Genomic DNA, 24,222 nt, shown 5'->3' on the forward strand with positions numbered 1-24,222 from the left:
ACAGGAGCTACTAGGGCAAAGTCTAGCATTGCCCTCCCCACTCCCTGATAGTACACTGGGTGCTACTACTGTAGCAGTATTAAAGGTTCATGGATAAAGCCCAATTAGGTAGGCCCTCCAATGGGTGCAGGCGTGTGGCCATTGCCGAACTTGGTTGACTCCTGACATTGGAGTCAAGACTCCGTCCGATACTAAAGCATCATGGTAATAATAATTCATCATAAAATTCAGGTTCTTTGGCTCTTAACACTGGACAAAGAAGCAGGGAAAGAAGCACTGAAAACTGTTAGAAAACAAACGTGGTGGAAGAAACAGTTTCTGTAAATTTGTGCTGAACTTTGAAAACTGTCTCTAATAAAAAAAATTGATTTCCTTTAAATGTTGCATTTAGAGTCCATCAAAACACATCAAACAATTATTATACTCATTAGCTTCTAGAAGACCCTTTCAAGAAAGAATAACTTTATTCCTTATAGAAAAACAACATTTGAAAAACAACTATGTTAAATCAGTTGGAGGAATGAAAATGTAAAGAAAACAGATTGAAAATGATTTATACGAATGCATAGTGCTGAAGTTAATTACAACTAACCCAATAAAATAGTGCCTTTATTATTGTACAGCAAGTAATAGCCTTGGACACAGAAAGCAGAGCTCTTTCTGCTGTTTTTTGCATGCTCAGTCCCACAGCACACTACATTAAGAATTAAATAAGTTGTAAATATGTCATACAGAAACAGCAGTTTTTAACTAAAAGCAGAAGACTCCCCTGCTGTTTAACTATTCAGTGTATTCCAGTGTGAGCAGGCTCCCTATAAACTGGTGTTATATTGTTGTGCAGTAAATACCTGAAATTACCTTATAATGAGAATTTAATTTCAAATACTTAAAGGGAAAGTTCAATTCACAATAACTTTTACAGAAGTTTGCTGAGATACTAGTTTATCTTTCAAAGTAAGCCAGCACAAGTTTCATGCTTCCAAACCATTTATCCGTAGAATTCTCATTGTTAAATGCTCATTTAGTTCCTTCTGGGAAACAAAAGCTATGAAGAGGCCTGAATCCAAAGAACTACCAGCGAAAGGAGACAACACCTTAGGGGTTGTTCCATGAGGTCTTGTGTGAAGACTTCTTGCAGGGTAGTACTACAACATCAAGACTTGCGTTACAGTATGAGAAACATAACTGATGATAAAAGCTGAAGACAAACTCTAGTAGGCCATAAAAAAAGGTCTTGAACAGTGCCAAACTCATGTCTACTCAGAAGTAAGCTCCTTTGGGTTTAATGAAATTGTACGCAGGCAAATGTCTATAGAATCGCAAGCGTTCCCTGTAAGGTACGTGATTGCACATCGAGCCAAGCTCCATGCACTGCAGAGTTCAGCAACTCAGAAGGTCAGTGATGATGTAATGATGTCTTAACCAAGTGTCTAGAAATGGTACCACAACACTGAGTAGCTGAAGAAAGGGTCCATGTGCTAATGAAGACCCCTTAGAGCATGGGTGTCCAAACGTTTTGGCAGGAGGGCCACATCATCTCTCTGACACTGTGTTGGGAGCAGGGAAAAAAAGAATTAATTTACATTTCAAATTTGAATAAATTTACATAAATGAATATATTTGAGATGGAATTGCAAGGCCAGCCTGCATCATTCATTGCCACTGCTGCATTGCCACTGCTGCATCACAGACGTGAAACAGCAAGCACAGGCGGGAGCCCTTGTCCCACAGCTCATGCGAGAGGTTGCATAGTTGGCTGCTACTCTGAGAGCAGTTGCATCAGGCCAGTGCGGGCTCCAGCAAGTCTCCAGAGGCTCATTGGAAACTGGGGGCTGCCCGTGGACTGGATTGGGAGTCCTCAAGAGCCACAAGTGCTTTTGCTTCTTCTCTACCCACTAGCTCAGCCAGAGGCATGAGACTTTGGCAAGTGCCAAAGGAAACTTGGCCCTTAGCTCTTGGATCTCAGCCTGAAAGCAACTGACACTGTGCAGCAGTCTGCATCAATACCAGCACTGAAGAGTTTTAGTATCTCTTCCCTGTATGTTATCTTTTGCATGGAAAGAGCAGGGAATTGAGCACGTCAGCAGCAGATTAGCAGCATGAAATATCTATGATACCCAAGGGAAAGATCCACCTCCTTATGTTGGATTTGCACACTTACAGGGGCAGTTGCAAAATCCATGTGGTTCTCAATATCTGTGAGCTCATGTTCTTTGAGGAGACAGCATCCTAGACTGGCTTTTGGTGGAGTCCTCCTTAGCCATAGCTCACCCTCTCCTTGATTTCAGCTTCAAAAGGCAGCTCTCTCTGCCCCAACACTTGTAATAATAATAATAATAATAATAACAGGTATTTATATACCGCCTTTCTTGGTCTTTATTCAAGACTTTATTCAAGGCGGTTTACATAGGCAGGCTTATCCAAATCCCTTATTAAATAGGGATTTTTACAATTGAAAGAAGGTTCTCTCTTTCAAGAACCACTACATTCAGGTGTTTCAATCCGATCTGGCTTCACATTCTGGCCTCCATCCTCCCACGCTCAGAGCAGATGGAAATAGCTCGGCTTCAGCTTGTCAGCTGCTTCAAGGTCGCACGGTGCCGGTGGCCTCGAACTGGCGACCTTGTGGATGTTATCTTCAGGCAGACGGAGGCTCTACCCTCTAGACCAGACCTCCTGCCCACTTGTGGCAAGGGAAAAGTAAAAAAGCAAATTTAGCCTGGATTCTACCTGAATAGGATCAACCACCCATGAGGATATCTATGTACCGATACTTCCAGCTACTCCTGTCAGCAGCAAGGGGCTTCCTTGTCATCTGAGGAATCCTTTGTGAAGTGAAAAGGAATTGAGAGCTTTCACAGACATTTGGTGGCAAGAGGCTATTCAGACAGCTCTCAAGTTACCAAAGTAGGGAGCAATTCCACTACATTTCAGAGACACTCAAGGACATGGGCTACCTGAGAGATCTTGAAGCATGCAGTTATAAAACCAAGAAAGTTTGTAGATGCTACAAAGTGCCGAAGATCAACCACAGCCATTCTGGACACTCAGGCATGCCGTTCTTTGACATCCTTGATCAGCTCTTCTGCATGATCCATGGAGTGGTCAAATCCTGCACAAGTGGCTCAGGGATAGAGAAGCAGAAAAGGTGCACTGATGCACCAAGGGACACAGGGTAAGAAATGGACATAGAGGAAGAAATGGTCTTGGGCCTGGTTCCTGTCAAACTAGAGAAGTCTTTCTGGCCCTGTCAAACTACTGCTTCTTTCTCCTGGTTTCCACCAGGGTAGGTCATCCACCAGGGCAGGTGACCCACAATCAATTGGCTTGGGTAGAACCCCACTTTCTTGGTTAAAGAACAGAACAACTTGGAGTGGCAAATCACATAATATGCCTGAAACAGGAAGTTTTCTTCCTTCAGAGTGGCAAACACTCCAGAGAATTCCCCATCCCTGTCAGTGGGCAAGTGCTGCTGGAATATAGGCAGACACAGGAAGTCTATCAAAGGATGACTGACAGAGCCAGAGGAGGGACTAGCACAGCTTTTGCCATGAATAAACCCCTGGATTGGAGTGATCCTGTGGTTGCAAATTCCACATGGGATAAAACTCACAGATGTGCTCACAAATAATGGGGTAACTATATGTCTGGTACGGGCCTTAGAACACAGCATTACTAGGCTAGCTATCTGCGGACCAGTTAGATACACCGCCAGCATGCTTATATTGTACATGTGAAGAGCCTACCAAGTTAAAGTGGGTTATACGTATCTGGTTTAAAGCAGGCCTGAAAGGTAAGTGGTTAATGTTAACTTATAAATATGGGAGCTGTTATTTCAAGTACTGTAATGTAAAATCACACAGTTGCCAGAATGCTCTAGAGTTTCTAGTCTTCTGCTGCCACAGTCAGCTTACATTCACTCCCCAAGCCTAGCCCCTTTTTGCTAAATTCTTAAGCTGAACAGAAGAGCTGTAAAACAGCAGGTTCTCAAATTAAAACACACTTTATTTTCAGGGGTCTCCACACTTATAGGTTGACTTCCTGTCAGGAAGAGCTCCATTTCACTGCGTAGCCCAATCAGCAGGGCGCTCACAGAATTAAGTGCCAGTTGATATTACTTTGTTTTAAATTTACCACCCATGAGAATATTGTTCAAAGATCCCGTTAGAAAGCCAGCATGGTATCATCCTTCTGACTAGACTGCCAAACCACAGGGTGTGCTCTTGTAGCACAAAACTCACCTTAAATGGATGAGGTTTTTTAAGTCCTAGTGTGAGAGTGAAGCAACTGGATGCCTTGAAGTTTAGAGGGGGTGGGAACCTGTAGCTAAATTATGACCTTTTAGTTCTTAACATCTGTAGCAAGATACTTTGAATTACAATTGCTAAGCTCATTTCCCAACAAATAAGCACACTTATTGAAATAAATAACATGATGTTATAATGTAAGAATACTGCAGTTCTTCTCTCTCTCTCTCTCTCTCTCTCTCTCTCTCTCTCTCTCTCTCTCTCGGTATATGGTCATTAAATTAGATGTAATTTGAATACGTACACAAGACACAACAAAAGTATGTAGGAACCATTATTGGCATAATAATGATAATATATACAGCATAAGACACTCAACATAAAACAGAAGTCATAAGCCAGCTAGCTTTCCTGGGGCACAGAGACAGAGAAACTTGCTTCTCAGGACTTCACAAGTTTTTTACAAACCTTTACAAGGTTTTAAAAAGCTACTACTCTCTCAAGGACATCAGGCATCTCAACAGAAAGGATAGATTGCACTTTACCCAGATCTGACCAGCCCTGCATCCTGCAGGTCCAAGAATAGATGCCGCACGGATACTGAGGCCCCACCTGTATAACAGCATATGTCAAGTGTTTCCATGCAACTCATTTCACTAGAGCATCACCTCTCAGCATATTGAATCTGCCATACAACATGGTCGAAGGAATGGTGTTACGCTTTGCCAGTGAATACACTCAGCACTCCTGCGGGCATTTTAGAAGGTAAAAAAAGTTAGCCAATTGGACAGATTTGATAGGAATATGTGAATGCAGGGAACAGGATATTTAATTTGCTGCACTCCAAAGCTCCTGATGTTCTATGTCCAATAGTCTAACCTTGATCATTAGATAATCCTCCATTTGACTTTACACACTGAATGAATCTGTATAGATTCCCAACAATCTTAATTTTTTTTTACAAGATCTATGGTCCCGATGGGTGCGTCAGAATCCAATAAGAGATGATATATCAGGCTGTTATGATCTGGGTTACAGTGTATTCTTAACCAACACTGGATTGTTCTCAACTACACCAAAGTCTCTAACAGAGGTTGACCAGTCTTTAGCCAGAGGGCAGCGTAAGGAACACAGTTAGGGAGTCCTAGGATTTTGCTCTATGGAGTGGCCCAAAGCACTGTACCAAACTGGATGTCATATGGAACTTGTGGTATAATTTTAGCATGAAACACCTCCAAAACTGCTGGTTTTGGATAATAGCTTGAACTGTAAACATAGCTAACTTTACAACAGCTTTACAGTGAGCGACCCAAAGTGTTTAAAATGAAAGGTAATACAGAGATATGGGCAATGCAATCCTAATTTGCGCTGCAACAGGCAGGCTGAAACAGGAGCCGACTGTGGCTCAGCCAGGGGCAAGGGGAAATGTTTCCCCTTACCCCAGGCAGTCGCAGCAGGAGACCCCAATGGGTCTACTCAGATCTGTGCCACCTGACAAGGTGGCACAGAAGAACATAGCAGCCAGGAGCCACTTCATGCTGCCTGGAAATAGGGCTAGGATCAGCATAACTTCCGGGTTCTGGCCCCACCTCCTGCTCCCTGCCCACCGCCCATGGGCCTGCTCACAACCCTCCCTCTCCTGCCCCAAAATGCCTCCTCTGCACCCTCTGCGTCTGCAACCCCTGCAATGGCAGAGTTTGGCCAGCGCAGACTTACCTTTCCTCACCACCGTAGAGGCTGAATTTGGCCTCCATGGGCCGACACACCTCCATGCACTGGTACAGCTTACTTCCACAGAGGTGCAAACATGCTTTACAACAAGTTTGTGACCCTCCTAGGCACAAGAGACTTGTACCGGCCCAACAAGCATTTAGGATTGTGCTCATAAACTGTTTGACTTGTTCAATTTTTTTACCATGGCAGTTCCAACGAACTCCAATTTTTCACAAAAACAGAAATATTTGGATTTGTTATAATTGTAAGAATTTTTTGAAGTTCTTCGCACATCTGTCAATCAGGCATTTCAGACCAATTTGCGTCCGAGAGAGAAGTGCAACACTGTCTGCATATAGGAGCAATAGAACATGGCAAGCTCCCAGTTTCAGGCAATGTCCTTCTACTCCCTCTAAGTATGGGGCTAGGTTGTTCAAAAAATGATTAAACAGTAACAGAGCAAGGATATAACCTTGCTTGACTCCTCTGTTTGTTGGTATCTGTTCAGTTAGTTCTCCTTTCCAGGAAGATCAAATCTGACAAGATGTATTTGAGTATAATACTCATATAAATGAAAGGAGTCTTCTATCCATGCCCAAATTTTGGAGCTTCTTTCGTAGTATCTCTCTAACCACAACAGAGGCACTCCTGGCAAAGTTAATGCAAAGCATCTCATAGCGCTGGGGCCAGGTTGCTGGAGGCAAAGGCTAGCACTGGCTGTCGCATGACATGCCCATTTGCCCCCTAATAGTACATTACATATTATGCCTACTGCTGGAACCAAATTGTCAGGAAACAAACTGGTCAGGTTCAGGTCTTGATGGGCCAAGACCAAGGTCCCATGGTCAACCAGGCCAACCCGAAGCCTCACCTGGGGACACATACAATTTTTAGAATAGTAGGACATACCCACACCATGGTGACACCACATTGAATTCAAATGTGACTTTCTTCTTTAGAAACAAGCTGGGGGGGGGGGGAGGTTCTACTAGTTTAAAGCAGAAGCAACCTCTGCATAGACCTGATTGGATGGTTCTTAAGACATCACAAAGAAGACCCACACATACAAGGAGATTTTTGCAATTTAAAAGCATCTTTGTTCAAAAATGTGATTAACACACACATTAATGTAATTACAGTACTTTAATTTTAAAGATTGACTACCATCTGAAGAAGGGAAGGAAGACCCATAGCTAAACCAAATTTGATTCATTAGAGTGAGAGTGAGAATGCCTGTTTCAGTGACAATACAACTGGGCTCACACCACAGCTTCAGAATTAACTATGAATTTTTTTCTTGTTACATCCGTCTTAAGCCAAAAATATAAGCTAGGTTGGCTTTCCATGATTTCCACTCAGCTTTATGGGAGTAGATGGGTGACAACCTACAAGTCCTACCAGGAACAGAACATTTTTCTCTCATTTAAAAAATGGACAAGAAAGAATGCGTTTGAAACTTACAGAACTGGCCTCTTCAGATCTCAGCCCCAGACAAAGAATATTTTAATGTGGCAAGGACACTTCCACAACACTCCCCTTGCTCTAAAAATATTAAATGTGTCTTTGCACTGCACAGCCCTTACCTGTAATCCAGAACAGGACACATGATGGAACCTAGAAACTGGCCTGCATAATTTGATTTAATATTTTTGATTGGATACAATTTTGACTGATACAATTATTCCATGTTGAATCAACTGAACTAAACAAAGTTTCAAAGAAGGTATTCACCAATACAAGCAGGAACATGCAGGCTTCAGGGCCTAGGAGAGGAGGGTAAAGGGGGTAATTTGTACCCAGCTCCAGGGCCGGAAAGGGAGCCCAGGAGCCAAAGGAGGGGGCCCAGAAAGTTCCTGGGATCTGACATTTTCCTATCTCACCTGAACCGCTGCCTGCACATGATGCCAGAGCGCAACCACATGCATGCAGTGTTAACTGCTGCTGCAAGCCATGCACACCAGGCCCGGGAATGCATTCATGACCCGCTTTAACACAGTGTCAAATCTGGGAGGAAACTGGCTTGCCACAATAGCTTTTTGGCTTGTGGATCCCATAACCATGAAGCAGTGTATAGAAGCTCAGGGACCCAGTTGTGGGGCTGCAGCTGCTGCAAAAGTTCATTTTGGTCCATTCTAGTGTAAGCCTAATTTTCTGCAATATATTTTCTATATTACAAAGGTTTTAGAGAGACTTAGGAGTCTGTTTGGTTTTCAATATTACTTTATCTAGCTGCCAATGCCGCATGGTTGGGTAGACCTGGGCTCTGCATCAAGAAGCCTAGGAGACCTGGGCTCCAAGGACTATTGTGGCTGTCAGCACCCTCCCCCTGCCTTATTTTGCCCCATCTGCCTGCTCCCATTGCCTCCTCCCCCTTTGGGAAGGGGCACAGAAGAAACTTTGTACCCCCTGATAAAATTCCTCTTGTAGGTCCTGGCAGGCTCCACAAGAAAAGAATAATTTACTATGTACTCTCAACTGATCGGATATTCAAGGAACCTGCCCAACACAATTAACCAGTTCAGACACAATCACAAATCATGGTTTGTCATTGTAGGCACGAGCTGTGGCACTCCTGACACCCGCCTATAAGTCGACCCTACAGATAAGTCGAGGGCAGGTTCTGAGCCAAAAAATCATGGAATTTTCTATGACCCTCGGATAAGTCCGGGGTTAAAATTAGGGGGGTGTCTGACTATAGTTTTGTCTGATTTTACCTGAGGCCAGATCCTGAAAAATAACCTACCACTAATTGTTACCTAAGAACTGTAGTCTCTAATTTATTAAAAACATAGTAAAAACATAGTAAAAGATCATAAGATTTTCCAGCTAGTACTTCAGACAACCTATTTTATTAGATTATATTCACTTTGGGTCTTCAAGGTCACAATGAAGATATCCAACTCTTTTTATGATCGAAATACAGTAAAACAAAGGCATTTTTGAAATTGCTTGAATGCATACTTTCTAGTTAAGCAACGATGTTACTTTTGCTTTTAGTTGAGTACGAGATATTTTTTCCAAGATCAGTTCATCTGAAGTGAAACTGCATGATCCTGTGCCTGACTTCCATAACCATACAGTGGTTGGCACTCTTCCTCCACCCACATGGAGAAATAACTTTGACTACACAGAACTTAAATATAATATGTCCAAGAATTTTCACTCACAGTATCAAATAATTCTGAAAATAGCAATTTTAGTGCTGGAAAATGGGTAGAGTAGATAAACAGGCACAATACATCTTACAGCCTTTATTGGATGCATTATATCTGCTGCCCTATTCCTTATTCTGGCAAGCAGTCTTAGAATAGAGATCCATCTGAAACAAACTAGACATTTTTTAAAGGAGAGAAGTATTTCAAAGATTGTATTAAAATAAGATTCTGCACAATTCATTCAAGGAAATAGGTTGGATAATTGAACTGATATAATCGTGTACCCAAGAAAATATTAACTTAGGCACACTTGAATCCATAAACATTATTCTCCAGAATCTAAAAATGCACTTGGATGTGGATAATGAAAATTGCTAAACTAAAGAATGTATTTTTGATACAAATAGGGTTTGACCATACCTTGTAAGAGAATGAATCTCAGAAAGCACAGATATAGGTCTTCACATGTTCTGGACATTTAAAAGGAATGTCAAACTAAGGATTTCACTCTTTGGTTCGTTTAATTACTTGGACAGAAAGCTAGGCCAGACTAGATGGTGCTTCTAGTTTCAGTGTACTGTATGCATTTCTGATAAATGGGAAAAGAATAGATGACCTGGCAGAAGGCTCAGACAATAACATGTGATTTACAGGACATAAATGCAGCTACTATAAGATTTATCTGACAGCCTCTACGATAGTGGACTGTTGAGTATCCGATGGAATGATTTCTAGTCTGGAAAGTCTACTACTGAGTAGCCATACACATTATTTATTTATTAGATGTTTTGGGTTGAAACCATTTTTAAATGATGCACTTCACAATGCTCAGCCATAAATTTAGCTTTAAACTCTGGAGGGGAGGTAGTGTTATTGGAATGTATGTCAGACTGAATTAGGATGAGCAACACAATGCTTTTATAAAGTGGCCTTGAACGCAACGCTGATTCCTTCAAAAATGATATTAAATGTCAAATAAGCAGGAATGCTTTCAGGTAATATAAAATACAAAATTTCTTTGTTGCAATATGAAGGTAAGCATTCAATATCAGAATTTAGTGTCAATTAAAAACTGCTTGGGTTACTTTTGTACATTAAACTGGATTGCTAAACAGAATAACTGTACTAGCGTAAACTACTAAAAATTTTGCCTGCTTCAATAAAAAAAGAACTGAGACAATCTAAAAGGTACTTGAACATAGAGATGGCAGCAAAATACTTTTGAAATCATGGACTTTCAATGTACTACATTGAATGAATTCTTACAACTTTAAATGAGGAATAAGACTTTCTTGCAATATGGGAATTTGGGAAAGGATGCCACAGTTAACAGCAAAGCAAGGCTAACATGTCTAAATAAATATTTGTTGAAGAGATTAAGTACATATCACAAAAGATATTAATCAGGGTAGTGCTATAATTTAACACAGTGTCTGACAAATTTGTGAAGTTTTAAATCATACCTGCAGATGCTTACTTGTAACTATATTGTATTATTTATGTGATTAAAAACTAGTTTTTGACCTGATCTTTCGATCCTTGGCACTCCATCCTTTCCATCTCTTCTTAAAAAATTAATTAAAATTTTAGCAAGAGGGTCACTTCACTTCCCACCCTATCTTGGTCCCACAAAAAGAGAAAAATCAATCAAACTCAACCACATCTCCTCCCAGTATCTGCAAAATGTCAAGCTGAAATTCAATTTCATATCTCTCAAGCTTTCATGTAGCAACAGACAGTTTACCTCTTAAGAAAATAAATCACTTTTGTGACTGCCATACTGACCTCTTTGAATTAGGAAAATTCAGAGTGAAAAATGTAATTATCACCCCAGATCAAATCTGTATACATCTGGAGCTAATTTCATTTATTACACCACTTTTTCCATACTCTGCCAAATATTATAGCTACTCTGTCTGAAAAGGATGTTACTGGTTCTGCTACCTTTACTAGTTTATTTAAACTATTCCGTACAAAACAATATACTTCATTGCTACCAACTCAACTAGGCCACCGCCATATTCTACATTTGATTAGATTACCATTGAACACCACAGTGACATATATGACAAATAGGCACATTAGAGCATGTCATTTATTCTGGTTTAGATCACATCAGCACCTACACAGTGTGGAGAATCCTGATACATGTAATTCCCAATGTATATTTGTAATTGTTGTTTAAAACAAAAACAAAATATAAGAAAAATAAATACTATAAAAGTAGTGTTAAAGTAACATTCTGATTAAAAGTCACTGATTTAACCCAAATGTTTTTAACATGTGGAGCATCTATGCCTTCAAGAGTCATTACACAATTAAAAAAAATTAAAAATGTTGCCTAGGAAAAGAAGAGTTATAATGAGATGAACACCTGACTTTTCTTCTATATTACAACCACTTAGGGCACAATCCTAAGCAGGTTTACTCAGAAGTAAGTCCTATTGTGTTCAATGGGGCTTACTCCCAGGAAAATGAGGTTAAGATTGCAGCCTTACATGCATTTCTAGAAGCAGAAATAGCATCAACATTATTTTTACTATATCACTGAATAATAAGCCCACTAGAAACATAACTGGTCTTCACTAGTTCATTGCAAAAATCCATTAGGTGTAATCTCCAGAAGTAATTGTTCTTATTGCACTTTATTGTCAATGCAAGTTATTGATTTTTCACACCTTCTATGATTCTTTCATTTGTATTCATGAAATGTCCATCAGCACAGTCTAAATACATTTGGCAATATAGGCACTAAAACGAATAAATCGATGTAAAAAAACATTAATTTTGCATTATCCTTATTCGTCAGGCAAGTAAACCATAAGGGCTTTAAATGAAGGTCAAAGGTTTTGAAATGGGTCAAAACCCTTGACCTCTAAACCAATAACCTTCCCATTAAAAAAGGCTATTTTAAAGTTTTAAGTAGGGGAATTTACTACCAGGAAGGTATCATTTTTAAAGGCCAAAAAGGAAAGCTCAATAGAAACCTCCTATATAATTACAATGGAGAAAAACAGGAGATGAGTAAAGGGTGACTATTTGATCTACTACATGCTATTATTTGTTGACAACTCTAATTTTTCACATTAGATTTTCTGTTAATCAAAATGAAGTATAACACTTCGCTTTTTTAGAGCAGGAATGATTTTGTGGTTCAAGCATCAGGGAAAAAATCCAAGTAGTTGGCAATTGTGGCTCACCTTTTTACAGTATTCCTCACATATACAAGAGCATGTCAAGGCCGATTCATAAGGTACCATGTGTTTTAGAGGCTGGTTCACAAATTCAAGGAGATAAACCCCATGCATTCTAATATAAATGCAATGTTATTCTACTAAATCCATGATAACATTTTTATTTACTGAATTTATGTGCTAAACATAAAATCAAATAATTATAGATATCCCATTATGACCAAATTATACAAAAGTTCAGGAAACAAGACTTTAGCCCACTATCTTAGTTGGACATATGAGGGGAGACACAGTTCCTCTAAGGCAGGGGTGCCCAAAACCTGGCCCAGGGCCACTTGCAACCCTCGGGGGCTCCCAATTCGGCCCGCAGGGAGCCCCCAGTCTCCAATGAGCCTCTGGCCCTCAGGAGACTTGCTGAAGTCTGTGCTTGCCCGATGCAACTGCTCTCAGCGTGAGGACAACTGTTCAACCTCTTGCATGAGCTGTGGGACGAGGGCTCCCTCCTCTGCCTGCTGTTTCATGTCTGTAATGCAGCAGCGGCAGCGAAGGAAAGGCCAGCCTTGCTTTGTACAAGGCCTTTTATAGGCCTTGAGCTATTGCAAGACCTTCATTCATTCATATTCCATTTCAAGTATATTCATTTGTGTAAATTTATTCAAATTTGAAATGTAAATTTTCTTTTTTTCCTGGCCCCCAACACAGTGTCAGAGAGATGATGTGGCCCTCCTGCCAAAATGTTTGGATATCCCTGCTCTAAGGCATTCACCTTCTACTAGTGGGTAAGAGCCCAGAAGTGGGTTATGCCTTAGTGTAAAGGGAGGGGGTGTTCCACCAGCAGCAGCACCACTTTATTGTTTGAAGACAGATCTTGGAGAACAAAAGAAGATGAGAGAGAAGAGAAACAGGCAGATTTATATTGCAAAAAATTAGGAGCAAGTCCCATGTATGCAGGCTGGGGTTAAAGGTGAATCAAAAAGGTCACTGCTCTAAAGCGTAACTGCAATAAACTTTGGTTGTAAAATATTTTTTTTGTTTTGGTAACACCAACTCACTCTCCAGTCAATTATAACTCACCTGAGAACAAAGTAGCATAACCAACTCCACAACAGAACTACTGGATTTCATACACACAAGACCTATAGAAAAATTAAAAAGGCATTTAGTGATCTACTTTAAATTGCCAGTTCTATATTTATTCCCTTTAACATCTACTAAAATTCTACACAAGATCCAATTGGGTTGACGATAATGTCAGTATGATTTACATTAACAAAAACAAAAGTCATTTACAGCTTCATTTTGAATTAGCATTCAAATACTAATACATCAGTATAAAATGTTCTTTAAGCTGGCACCAGTTTCATCACTGCCATGAAGAATTTTGATACAAAATGATGCCTTGGAGCTATTTAGCTGAGATTACATAAATATTTGTGTTCCAAGTTAATAAAAGCATACATAGCATATGGTATATTGATTTATAGCACTTACATTTCTTCACCTTGGAGTGAGTTGATCATTATATATGCAGAGAAGGGAAATGGCTCTATGACCTTTGCTTTCTCCATTGAGCTCTCCCCCTTCGGCCCTCCAGCTATCAATCAAGTTTCCATTTTGTTTCATGGCAGCAGACATCCCAAACACTCTTATTAGTACTTTGACCCTTGACCCTCACCTAAACCTTAAAGGGGGGGTAGTGGAAGCACTAACCTATTAAACATTTGTGATTACTTTATAAACTAATTTGGTTATTATTAGCAATTCACACTTCATACTAGTTCCTTCGTATAATACAAAGAGGAGTTATCATGGCTTGTGGTGGTGGTTGTTTTCACTGCCTTGTACTTGAACATGCTGAGAACTGTTTCGGTGCTTCTCCTAGAGATTGTTTAATTATTAATAAACCCAGGGAAGCTTACTAAAGTAACAATATTAAAGATTTAGTGGATTAGAAATAGACACAGAAAGAGTTAGTAGAGCTGAGGCTTCAAGACGACTATTACTCATACTGACTTATTTTACCAGATTATTCACAACCAAAGCCTTTCTGAATCAGCCCAAAGGCCCACTCAGTCCAGTATTCCAGACTCTGGGAAGTCCACAAGAGGAATAAAGGAGACACCCTGCTCCTATGACAAGCATAAAGATATGCTGCTATTCATGCCCTGGTCTTCTCCAGATTGAACGACTGCCATGTGCTTTACATGGCAATACCCCCAAAATGTCAATTTTTACAAGACATCAATTGTTACATTCTAGTTTGACTTTCAGTCAGAAATGCTAGTTGGGAAAACAGTACTCAAATTTGATTTGATCTTCCTTTGTTTAGTTTCTGGGTTATATCAAGTAATAGTTTTTGCTTTAAAAGCCCTAATCAGTTTGGAAACTATGGAGAGGCATATATGAGTGAAGGTCTTTTAAGTACCCAAAATCTCTGGGACAAATGAACTTCAAAATGAATACTTGCTCATGCCAATTCCTAAGATACTTGCAGTTAAACAATAACTGCATCTTCTGCATAAATGTAAAAAGGAGAGAACATACTGTGGAACTATAATACAATTCCAAATATCTGAAGTCCAAAATGCCATTAAAGTAGGAAAGGACAATAGTTAAATGGCAGAACACCTGCTTTACATCCAGGAGGTCCGAGGAACAATCTCCAGCAGCTCCTGGTAGAGCAGAAGGGAAATCCTGTGCAGCTACTGCCAATCAGCACTAACAATGTTGGGGTATGAACCAATTGTCTAACTCATTATTCAGTAGTTTTCTATACTCCTATTACAGTAGTAGAAATTATATAATTTCTAGGGATTCTGCTAGAGGGAAGGGGTAAAATATTGTGCCAATAACACCTTCAGGGGTGGGGAGATATCTCTGCCAGGACTGACATAGAAGGTTAGTGGATTAAATACAATCTTCCCACCATCCCAATTCCAATTTGTCCCCATGGATGCTCAGAAAAAACAACCCATGAAAACTAATGATACATTTACAATCACATTTGATTTGAACTCAATATGGCTTCCAAATTCTTGCCTAGAACACTTCTCAGGAGTGTTTATATATACCACTTGTCTAACAAGCTAGTCAGATAAGAAAATATTCTTCCAGTAATTGGAAATGCAACTATGCCATGTGCAACACTCCACTGAATAACCAGACACTTTGCTTCTTTGACCGAAGCCTTTCTATTGGATTTCCAATTGCCTTGAGGTCTTGTTCTTTTGAACAAGGGAATGCCACAGCTGTTTCTATAAATATATGACAATAGTCAGTGCCACCCACTACACACCCACTGGAAGTGAAGTAAGGTGTCCTTGGGGAGCCTAATCTCAATGCATGGTATAAGTTACTGGAAGAGTCACAGGAACCGGACTTCTAAGTGAAGAATGGGCATAAAAATTGGCAAAGAAAAAAATCAACAGCATGAGTCAAGTGCTAAAAAATATTATTCAGGAGAAGGAAACAAACCTTTTAAACCCAATTGTCTAGTTCACAAATCATTTCTGCTTTCTAACGTTCGACTTCAATTTTGCCAAGCAAAAGACCACCATCTGCCCGCTTTGTTGCAAGCCAAGTCTTGTCGCAAATCAGTCTCAGATGTTCAAGGGTACTATATGTTTCCTGCTCTTCTGTTTCTCTAGTAACTTATTCCACTCAAGTTTTTCTGCTCTACAAATTGCTTCCCCTCAAACTTTTACATGCAGTTTTATTTTGATCAGCAAAACACTGAAGTGAAACTGCTCTTTGTCTGGCTATTTCAAACTTTGCAATTGACATTGCATCTAACCATCCAGAAGTTCTGCTGCTTGACAAGTGATGCTAAATACTTTTTCCTGTTTAGCAACAATGCAAACTTCCATATCACCAGAGAATAGAAGACATTTTGCTTTTAAAGGCACTAAGCTGTGCTATAGCTACGAAGGAACAGAGGAAGCTTCACTCTAATTCAGAGGTTTACAAACAGGGGCATTGCGATGCCACAGCCTGAGGGCCCTGGCCTCGTTGCCCTTAAGGGGCAGGGGCAGCCAGGAGGCAGGGAGGAGGCAGCGGCATGATCCCCAGGATCGCACTGGTCAGGGGGCTGCAGGGGCTTGGCTGCACTCACTACAGCCTCCTGCAGCCTCCCAGGGGAGCGGGAAGCCCTGCATGGCTGTCCGCAGGGCTTCCCAAGGCTTTCAAAGTGAAAGTGGGGCGATTGTGCCCTGCCTCAGCTAAATCGGAAGCAGAGCGCTATCACTCCACTTTCACTTCTGACAGGGATCTATTGTCAGCAGCAGTGAAAGTGAGTGATTGCGCTTCGCTTCCGGTTTTGCACCCCTGAGCGGCACGATCCTGGGGATTGCGTCACTGCCTTCCCCTGACCGCACTGCCTCCCCTCGCCCCCGCAAGGACTTACTGCGGGTTTCAAACTCCTGGAGAGTTTGAAAACCGCAGCTCTAATTTAATACCCTAATCAAGACATCTTCAAGTTTAAAGGATAAGAAACTTCAATCTTTCACAACCTTTAAAAATTCTAGGCTCCCAACAGAGTGATGTTGCTAAACACCAGCAAGAATGAGAAGCAATGAAATAAAATAGGGTATTAGAGAAGTTGTCTGAAAAACCATCTACACTTGATATCCTATTTCAGTACCACTCAGTATTGCCAGTGCCACTCAGTCCTAAGAAAGGAGATCCCTACTGCTGACAACTGATAGGCCCTAAAATGCCTTGAAATGGAGATGAAGGCATCTCAGTCTGACACATTGCCATCCACATATCCAAATGAAGTTGCAGAACTGTATAATTTTTTCCACGTCAAGGGCTGTAAAGTGAAGAAGGTAAGGCAACCAAGCTAGGAAACAAACATTCGTATATTGGAATTGCAGCAGATTCCAAGACACACAAAAAAGTTGTGCAGGTAGAGTTGCATAAACAGTAAAGATCCTGGAAAGTTGCACATACTCATTACCACCGCCTGGCCAGGAGGCCAAAGGGTTTTTGTTTTTTAAAATGAATGAGGAAAGCAATGGATCGGGGGGGGGGGAAATGAGTGGGATTAGGTTATTAGTCTAAGTGCCTGGCAAGAGTGTCTGGGAAAGGCAATACATGTTTCATATTTGTAATGGAGTTTTCAGGATCCCCATTCCCATTATAGCTCCTTGCTTTGGATCTTAACCATAGGACTTACAAAATAATTCAATGATTGTGAAAACTAAACAGCAAGTTAACAGCAGCACTCTCATGTGATTTGAACATTGTTTAAATATCTCACTCTACCTAAAACCAACATGAAAACTAAAGTCAGCATTCAGTATCAAGCATGGTTTTTTTCACATTTTTTTAAGTACTATATGGTTACTATTAGAAATCATTTTTTAAAAAATTGAAACTTACTTGTACCTTCTATCAGTAGCTCTTGCCCATGGCTACCCAAGAGTGTACGAGAAAGAAAAGGCGCAAAGTCCACAAATATCTCTCTCAGCAGGGGAGCAGCCTTTTCCAAAGCATGCTCAAGTCTCTCTGTAATACTAAAAGATGGACAGGATTAAATAAGACAATAATCTAAGAAGGTGAAATTCTGCAAGGAGCGAAAATATGCAAAAGCATAACACACATCATCAGGAATGCCCAGACCAGTGGCTAAACATCACTGTGTTCTATTTCTTTTTAAGTTACAGCAGTAGTGATAGAAATCTAAAGCTTCCTTCTGACCTTACATGAAAGAACACAATCCAGTCAGAAGTGTAAGCTGAATTCCATAATTAGTTAAATAAATAGGAAAGTGATATACCCCAGTTCAAGAAAGTTAAAAAGGTACTTAAAAAAAAAAAAGGACCTCATGTTTGAAGCAGAATCTTCAGGCACAGATGAAACTGTAGGAACAGATGGTAATCTGGAATTTGATGAACCACTGCCTGCAAAGAGAGAACATTTTAATAGAACTCATGTAGCATATAATTTGAAGTTCCTTAAAATTGAATCAGACCATTGGTCAAACTAGTCCATACAAATCTCAGACAAAGATCTTCCCTAGTATTGACAGCCAAGATGCTTTGAACTAGAGATATCAAGAAATGACCATGGGATGGGCTGCACACAAAAGCACAGGCTCTATCACACTGAGCTATGTTTCTTTGCCTAATTGCACAGGAAAGACAAAACTACTGAATACAGGTCTGTCTACATATGCACTTATGGGCCCATCAATCTCTGTATTAAAATTTCATGTTTCAATACATTTCATACAACCTACCTCTCTCCTCTCCATTTTTGCAAGAATTATTGAGACTTGTGAAGTTGATTAGCAAAATGGTTCCTGCACTAAGGTTTTACTTTTCTCACAAAGTAGTAAAATGAAGTAGTAAAATGAAAATTTATTGTGATGCAGGTATGCAGCATATTTCCATAACATGGTCCAACCAAAACCCATTATCAGTCCAGAAGTGTATCTGGTTCTAAGTTTATCCTGAGTTACTGCTACACAGCCAGCTCTAAACATCAGGTCACCCAATCTGTGTCTTCTTCCCTCTCTGTAGAACCTTGCCATTAAATCACATTACTGTATGTGTTGTTTCCCTTATCATTATTTGTGTTGCTCAGTGCTTCAGGCAAAAACAATGCTTCAGCTCTACCTCCTCTTATTTTGCTTGGCCTGCAGATTTGGAATTGATACTATGCTTGCTCCAGTAGGTAGAAGGATGAGGATATATACCACAACCAAAACCACAGAAGTGCCTGCATCCATCTTTTCAAGGGAACAATAGTCTGTTTTTGTGGAGGAAGGGGGAGGTACACTGAAGACCACCACTTGGATGACCTTGCTGAAATAGTAACCTCAGTTTCTGGGCTTTCCCAAGGTTCAGGCCTACCCTGACTTTCATCCTCTTGATAAAGCAACTTTTGTCGCTTTGCTCTTCTGACCACTTCAATTTATAGTCATATTTAAAATGCATTCCTCTTTCGCCAAAGAAGACAGTCTTTTGCTGATATCTGAGCAGACTCAGGCAAGCAAGCAAGCAAACATTAATCAAGCTGCTCTCAGCTCACCTCCAGACTGGATGCAAATGAGGGCTCCAGCTGGTCCACCCCCTTCCTCCAATTAAGCTTGTGCAGGAGGGATTCCAGCAAGCTCTGTGTGTGCAGGTGTTGCACTGACCTGCTTCTCTTTTCATCATTTAGTTTACTCCATCCTTAGCACAGACAGCCAAATTGTTCAGGCTATACTTTGACACTTGTCCATTTTTTTCATCCATGCTCTGGTCCTAACCAGAACAAAGTGCAAGGCATTCCTTGGGGGTACTTGGGGAAAGTTTCCCGTTCAGTGCTCACAAGGCTTCCTAAACAAAGTACCAGTACAAACATCTCTTCACCCAGCTCTTTATAAAACATGAAAGACAGCGGATCTAGGTTTGTTTACAAATAACCCACTCAGAGTACTGGTTCCCACGACATGATGACTATGGGTACAATCCTGAAGTAGGTACAAGTTCCTTCTGCCAGCCCGAAAGTGTCGCAAACATACCATAAAGCACATTTTCGCCTACTCTGAAGTCAGCTGGGCTGGAGCAAGGATGTGAGCCAGCCTGCAACATCCAGCCATCTAGCCTGTGACAGAGCACAGTAAGTTTGCACCAGCCAAGTTCAGCCAGCGCAGGGGTCTGTGGGCATTTAGGGAGGGCAGGAAGGAGGTGTTTTGGGGTGGGGGGAGGGCAGGCAGTGGACAGGCCTGTAGGTGGGCAGCAGGACAGTAGGGGAGGGGCCAGGTTGCCAGGCAGCCCAGGTGAGCTCCAGGCTGCTCAGATCTGCGCCACGTCTTTAGGGCCACTCATTAAGGCTGCTGCAGCTTTCTCCGGGATAAGGGGAAGCGATTCCCCGTGCTCCAGACTGAGCCGCTTTGGGTCCCACCTTGCATTGGTACGGGGTCGGCTGCCAGCCTCCCCGTTCTAGCTCGTTAGGATTGGCTGCCCATTAGCTTGGATTGGGAATGTGGTTCAAAGCCAACTAATAATACATGTTTCTTTGTCATTCTGCTCCCTCAGCTTTGGTATGAAGTTATATGTCCACATCTTGGTTTAAGTCATGGCTCATGCAAAATTGGTGCCTCTGCTTTTGCTCTAGATGTGAAACCAGCATTTAACCTCAGTTTCACAATCTGATTTATAAACCAGAGTTAAACCACAGTTCTTGGTTTTGCATGAGCAGAGGAGCTGTGGTTTAAAGAAACCAAGATGTAAACAGCATGAGAATGAAAAAGGAAAGTGCAGGAGGGTACATATGGTCTCAGCATATGTGTTTATTTATTTTATTTATTTATCACATTTTTATACTGCCCTTCCTCCAAAGAGCTCAGGGTGGTGTACATGGCTGCTCCCTTTTTTCCTGACCTAAAGTTGTTGCAAGTCTAAGCTGCAACAAATCCAAGTTTGCTGCTTGCGTGAAGTTGTCCATAGACTTAAGAACATAAAAAGAGCCCTGCTGGATCAGGCCAAAGGCCATCTAGTCCAGCTTCCTGGATCTCACAGTGTCCCACCAGATGCCTCAGGGAGCACAAAAGAAAATAAGAGACCTGCATCCTGGTGTCACTCCCTTGCATCTGGCATTCTGTGGTTTCCAAGGCAGTTTTCCAAGGCATAAGGAATGGTTTCCTAAGTTTTGGACACCTTGAGTCTAAAACTTAGAGCACATTGCATCTGCTTAGACTAGCAGATGCAAAACAAATTGTGTATACCAGTCTAATGCAGTATTTGAGAATGAAAGGGGAATTGGTAGAAAACTATCAGCTTGTATCTTTCACCTTCTTGCAGTCCCTCTTCTAGAAACATTAAAGGGCTTTGGACCCAATACCTTCCCTTTTGAGCTTTTTACCCATGAGAAATTTAATAGTATGCATCACCTAGCAAAGAATCTGCTATCTCCTAGATACTACAGGTTCTTTTATCACCTTGGATCAACACCCTATGCCACTAGTTGTACTCATTTGTACATGTACAGTGGCCACAAAAGGCCTGATAATTTTGTTCACAATGATTAACTAGTTAAAACCAATTCAAATCGAAGTCCATCTGGGATCTTAAGCTTATTTGGGAACTTAAACTTCTTGGATTCACTGCTGACAGATATTAGAAGTTTCTTCAAAACGACATCATGAAAGAACAGGAAAATTCAACTCCATCTAGCCCTGGAACTGTCAAGATAGAATGTCCCAGTTTCTGGACAAGCAACTAGCACAGGGGAAAAAAACTTACTGAGTATTTATAATTGGTATGGAGATGCCCTTGCAAGCTTATGGGTTGTTCTTAGTGAGTTAGGTGCCACCAATTAAGCTGTCATGTTTCCTGCAAAGTAGTATAATGCCAGTCATTAAGACTGGTGCTGGGGAAGTTCTGTATTTCAGTAACACATAAGAGCACAAAGACTGAGTAAGGACATAGGAAGCTGGTCTTATACCAAAATCAGGCAACGGATCCATCTAGCTCACTACACTCACCAGGGCCTATGAGAAGAATCTTATCAGGCGGTATACAGTTTATTTTGGCCCCTTCCCTAAGAGGGAGGGTGAAACAGAGTGGTGGGTGGCAAAGAGAGTGAGCAGAATGGGGGCCAAACAGGCAGGGGGAAGTGACAACAGCCCAAATAGTCTTTGGAGCCCAGGTCTACCAGTCTTCCCAATGCGGAGCTCAGGTATACCTGCCTGCCCAGCATTGCCCACTAGAAACAGTAATATAGAAAACCAAACACACTCCTAAGTATCTCTAAAATCTTTCAAACGTAGAAAATCATTTCAGGAGATTAGTATTTCGACTCACACTAGAATGGACAGTGTCCTGTTTGCACCAAAACATACTTCTGCAGCAGATGCAATCCATGAGTTTCTCTATACTCCTTCATGATAAGCGGATCCACTGTAGCAGGCCAGCTTCCTTTCAGATATGACACTGTTAAGGAATGTTCCTGAGCCTGCTGTGTATGGCTTGTGGCAATAGTCGCCACCATGTGCCCGTGGTAATGCCCCCAGCATTCCAAAAGGGCAGTGAGTCTGGTTGAGATCGGAAGATGTAAGATCCCATGAAATTTCTGGGGCCCCTCCTTTGGCTCCTGGGCCCCCTTTTTGATCCTGGACCCAGGTACAAATTACCCCCTTTACTCCCCTCTCCTAGGCCTTCACTGTCATTTGATCTTTGGGATTTCGGACAGGAGCCTTTCCCACCCTAACCTGGAAATGCCAGGTATTGAACCTGAGACCTGCATGCAAAGTATGTGATCTATCTGTGGCATCGCTACAGGGTGTGGACTGCACTGGGTAATGCATTTGGGGGGGATGACACCACTAATGGCAAAAACGGTAAAATCTTGGTATTTTTGAACAATACCGTCATGTTATATCATTCAATGAGTAATTTCATGCAGAATGCAATGAAACCAACCACACTGAATTATATATATTCTATCAAAAGTTACAGCCAAATGACCAAAAAAGGAAATCACAACTGCCTCATGTAACAAAAAGTGAATTTTCTTAATGTAAAACTGACCAATGAGACTGATTGTTCCAAGAGCCAATGAGGTGCTATTATGAAATAGCAGCAAATGAGGTGCTAGTATGAGTTAGCTCTCATTTCCATGTATCTGAGCTAATATTAGAACTCTTATTCAATTGTGTGAATGTCATCAAGTTGACTGCTGGTTCTTGGTTGGTTACTGATTTGTTGGGTAACCATACTGCTATATATTAAAATTAATAAATAAAGTTAATGGGGGTGGCACCACACCAGTGATGACACTGCATTTAGCCTGTGCATGAGATATTTTGATTTATTCTGTATGGTCTGGTATGGGAGGAGGTCCATCAAGGGGGTGATGCAATGAGCTCTCACAGCAGGTGTCACAAACCCTAGTGATTTCTCTGACTGTAGCTCCTTCAAATAGAAAATATTTTTACAAATGATAAACTTTTTCCATTGAGAGACTGAGACTGAAACACAGTAACTTCAATTATGGTTCCTGTGTTACCCCATGCTTTAGCTGGCACCTGAACTAAGGCTCAAATCCAGAACAGACCCATAGAGCATTCCGGCATGGTTTCATAGGATCAAAGGTCCCGTGTTTCCCAGAAAATAAGACACTGTCTTTTTTTTGGCTCAAAAAAACACACTAGATCTTACTTTCAGGGTAGGTCTTTTTTTTTTTTAATGTACAGCAAACCACAGTCATTCATGTACAAAAATATACCTTACAAAAATAGCACCCAGGAGGATGCCTGCCTGCCTGTCTACTCAGAAGTAAGTCCCTTTATAATTAATGGGACTTACTCCCTGGAAGGTGTGGAGAGGGTGTTCCCTAAGCGCCCAGGAGGATCCGTGCCTGCCTGTCTACTCAGAAGTCAGAATACCAAACTGAGTCCTTCAAAGTTCATCTGGGTACATTCTAACATTCGTCCAAAAATACTAATCTGGAATTGTCACAGCAAATTGCCTTGTCTGGAATGTTGATTTGAGACCCAGAATCTCAAGACTTGTTTTTAAAACTGTGCAAGACAGACAGTATCACCATCACAGTGTTTATAAGGCAAACCAACAAGACTGAAAATCTGTTATAGTGAATGTTTCTGCTTTTAAGTTATTAACACTGAATCTTTAGGATGTTCAGTTGCAGAAGAAACTCCCAAGCACTTTTCTACTGCAGCTAGAACCAGCCAGATCTAAGTAGCATTCCAGACTAGCTCAAAACCTCATAGCACCTGAGGCAACATGCCAAATGCTATCCCCCTCATTTCTGATGCTCTCCTCTCCTTGACATTTCCACTTCCTTTTTCAATTTAGGAAGTTGAAGGCTGAGCAAAAGCAGTGGAGGCGAGTGGCTGGACAGGGTGTGGATGTCTCCCACCAATCTGCTACCTGTGATGACTGCCCCAGTTAGCCTCACAGA

At 41.1% G+C, this 24,222-nt stretch overlaps 1 protein-coding gene across 1 annotated transcript in view; it reads right to left on the reverse strand.

The window, feature by feature from the left end:
• The window catches only part of LRBA (LPS responsive beige-like anchor protein), a 542,055-nt gene that overhangs the window by 372,839 nt on the left and 144,994 nt on the right, over positions 1 to 24,222 (reverse strand). The window contains exons 32-34 of the mRNA XM_066631587.1: positions 18,134 to 18,212; positions 17,692 to 17,825; positions 13,384 to 13,445 (exon numbers count right to left, since the gene is read on the reverse strand). Coding sequence (XP_066487684.1) covers positions 13,384 to 13,445; positions 17,692 to 17,825; positions 18,134 to 18,212 — 275 coding nt within the window. The remainder of the gene's footprint in view (positions 1 to 13,383; positions 13,446 to 17,691; positions 17,826 to 18,133; positions 18,213 to 24,222) is intronic.

The sequence above is a fragment of the Tiliqua scincoides genome, chromosome 6 (genome assembly GCF_035046505.1).
Source record: "Tiliqua scincoides isolate rTilSci1 chromosome 6, rTilSci1.hap2, whole genome shotgun sequence".
In the NCBI taxonomy this organism is placed as follows: domain Eukaryota; kingdom Metazoa; phylum Chordata; class Lepidosauria; order Squamata; family Scincidae; genus Tiliqua; species Tiliqua scincoides.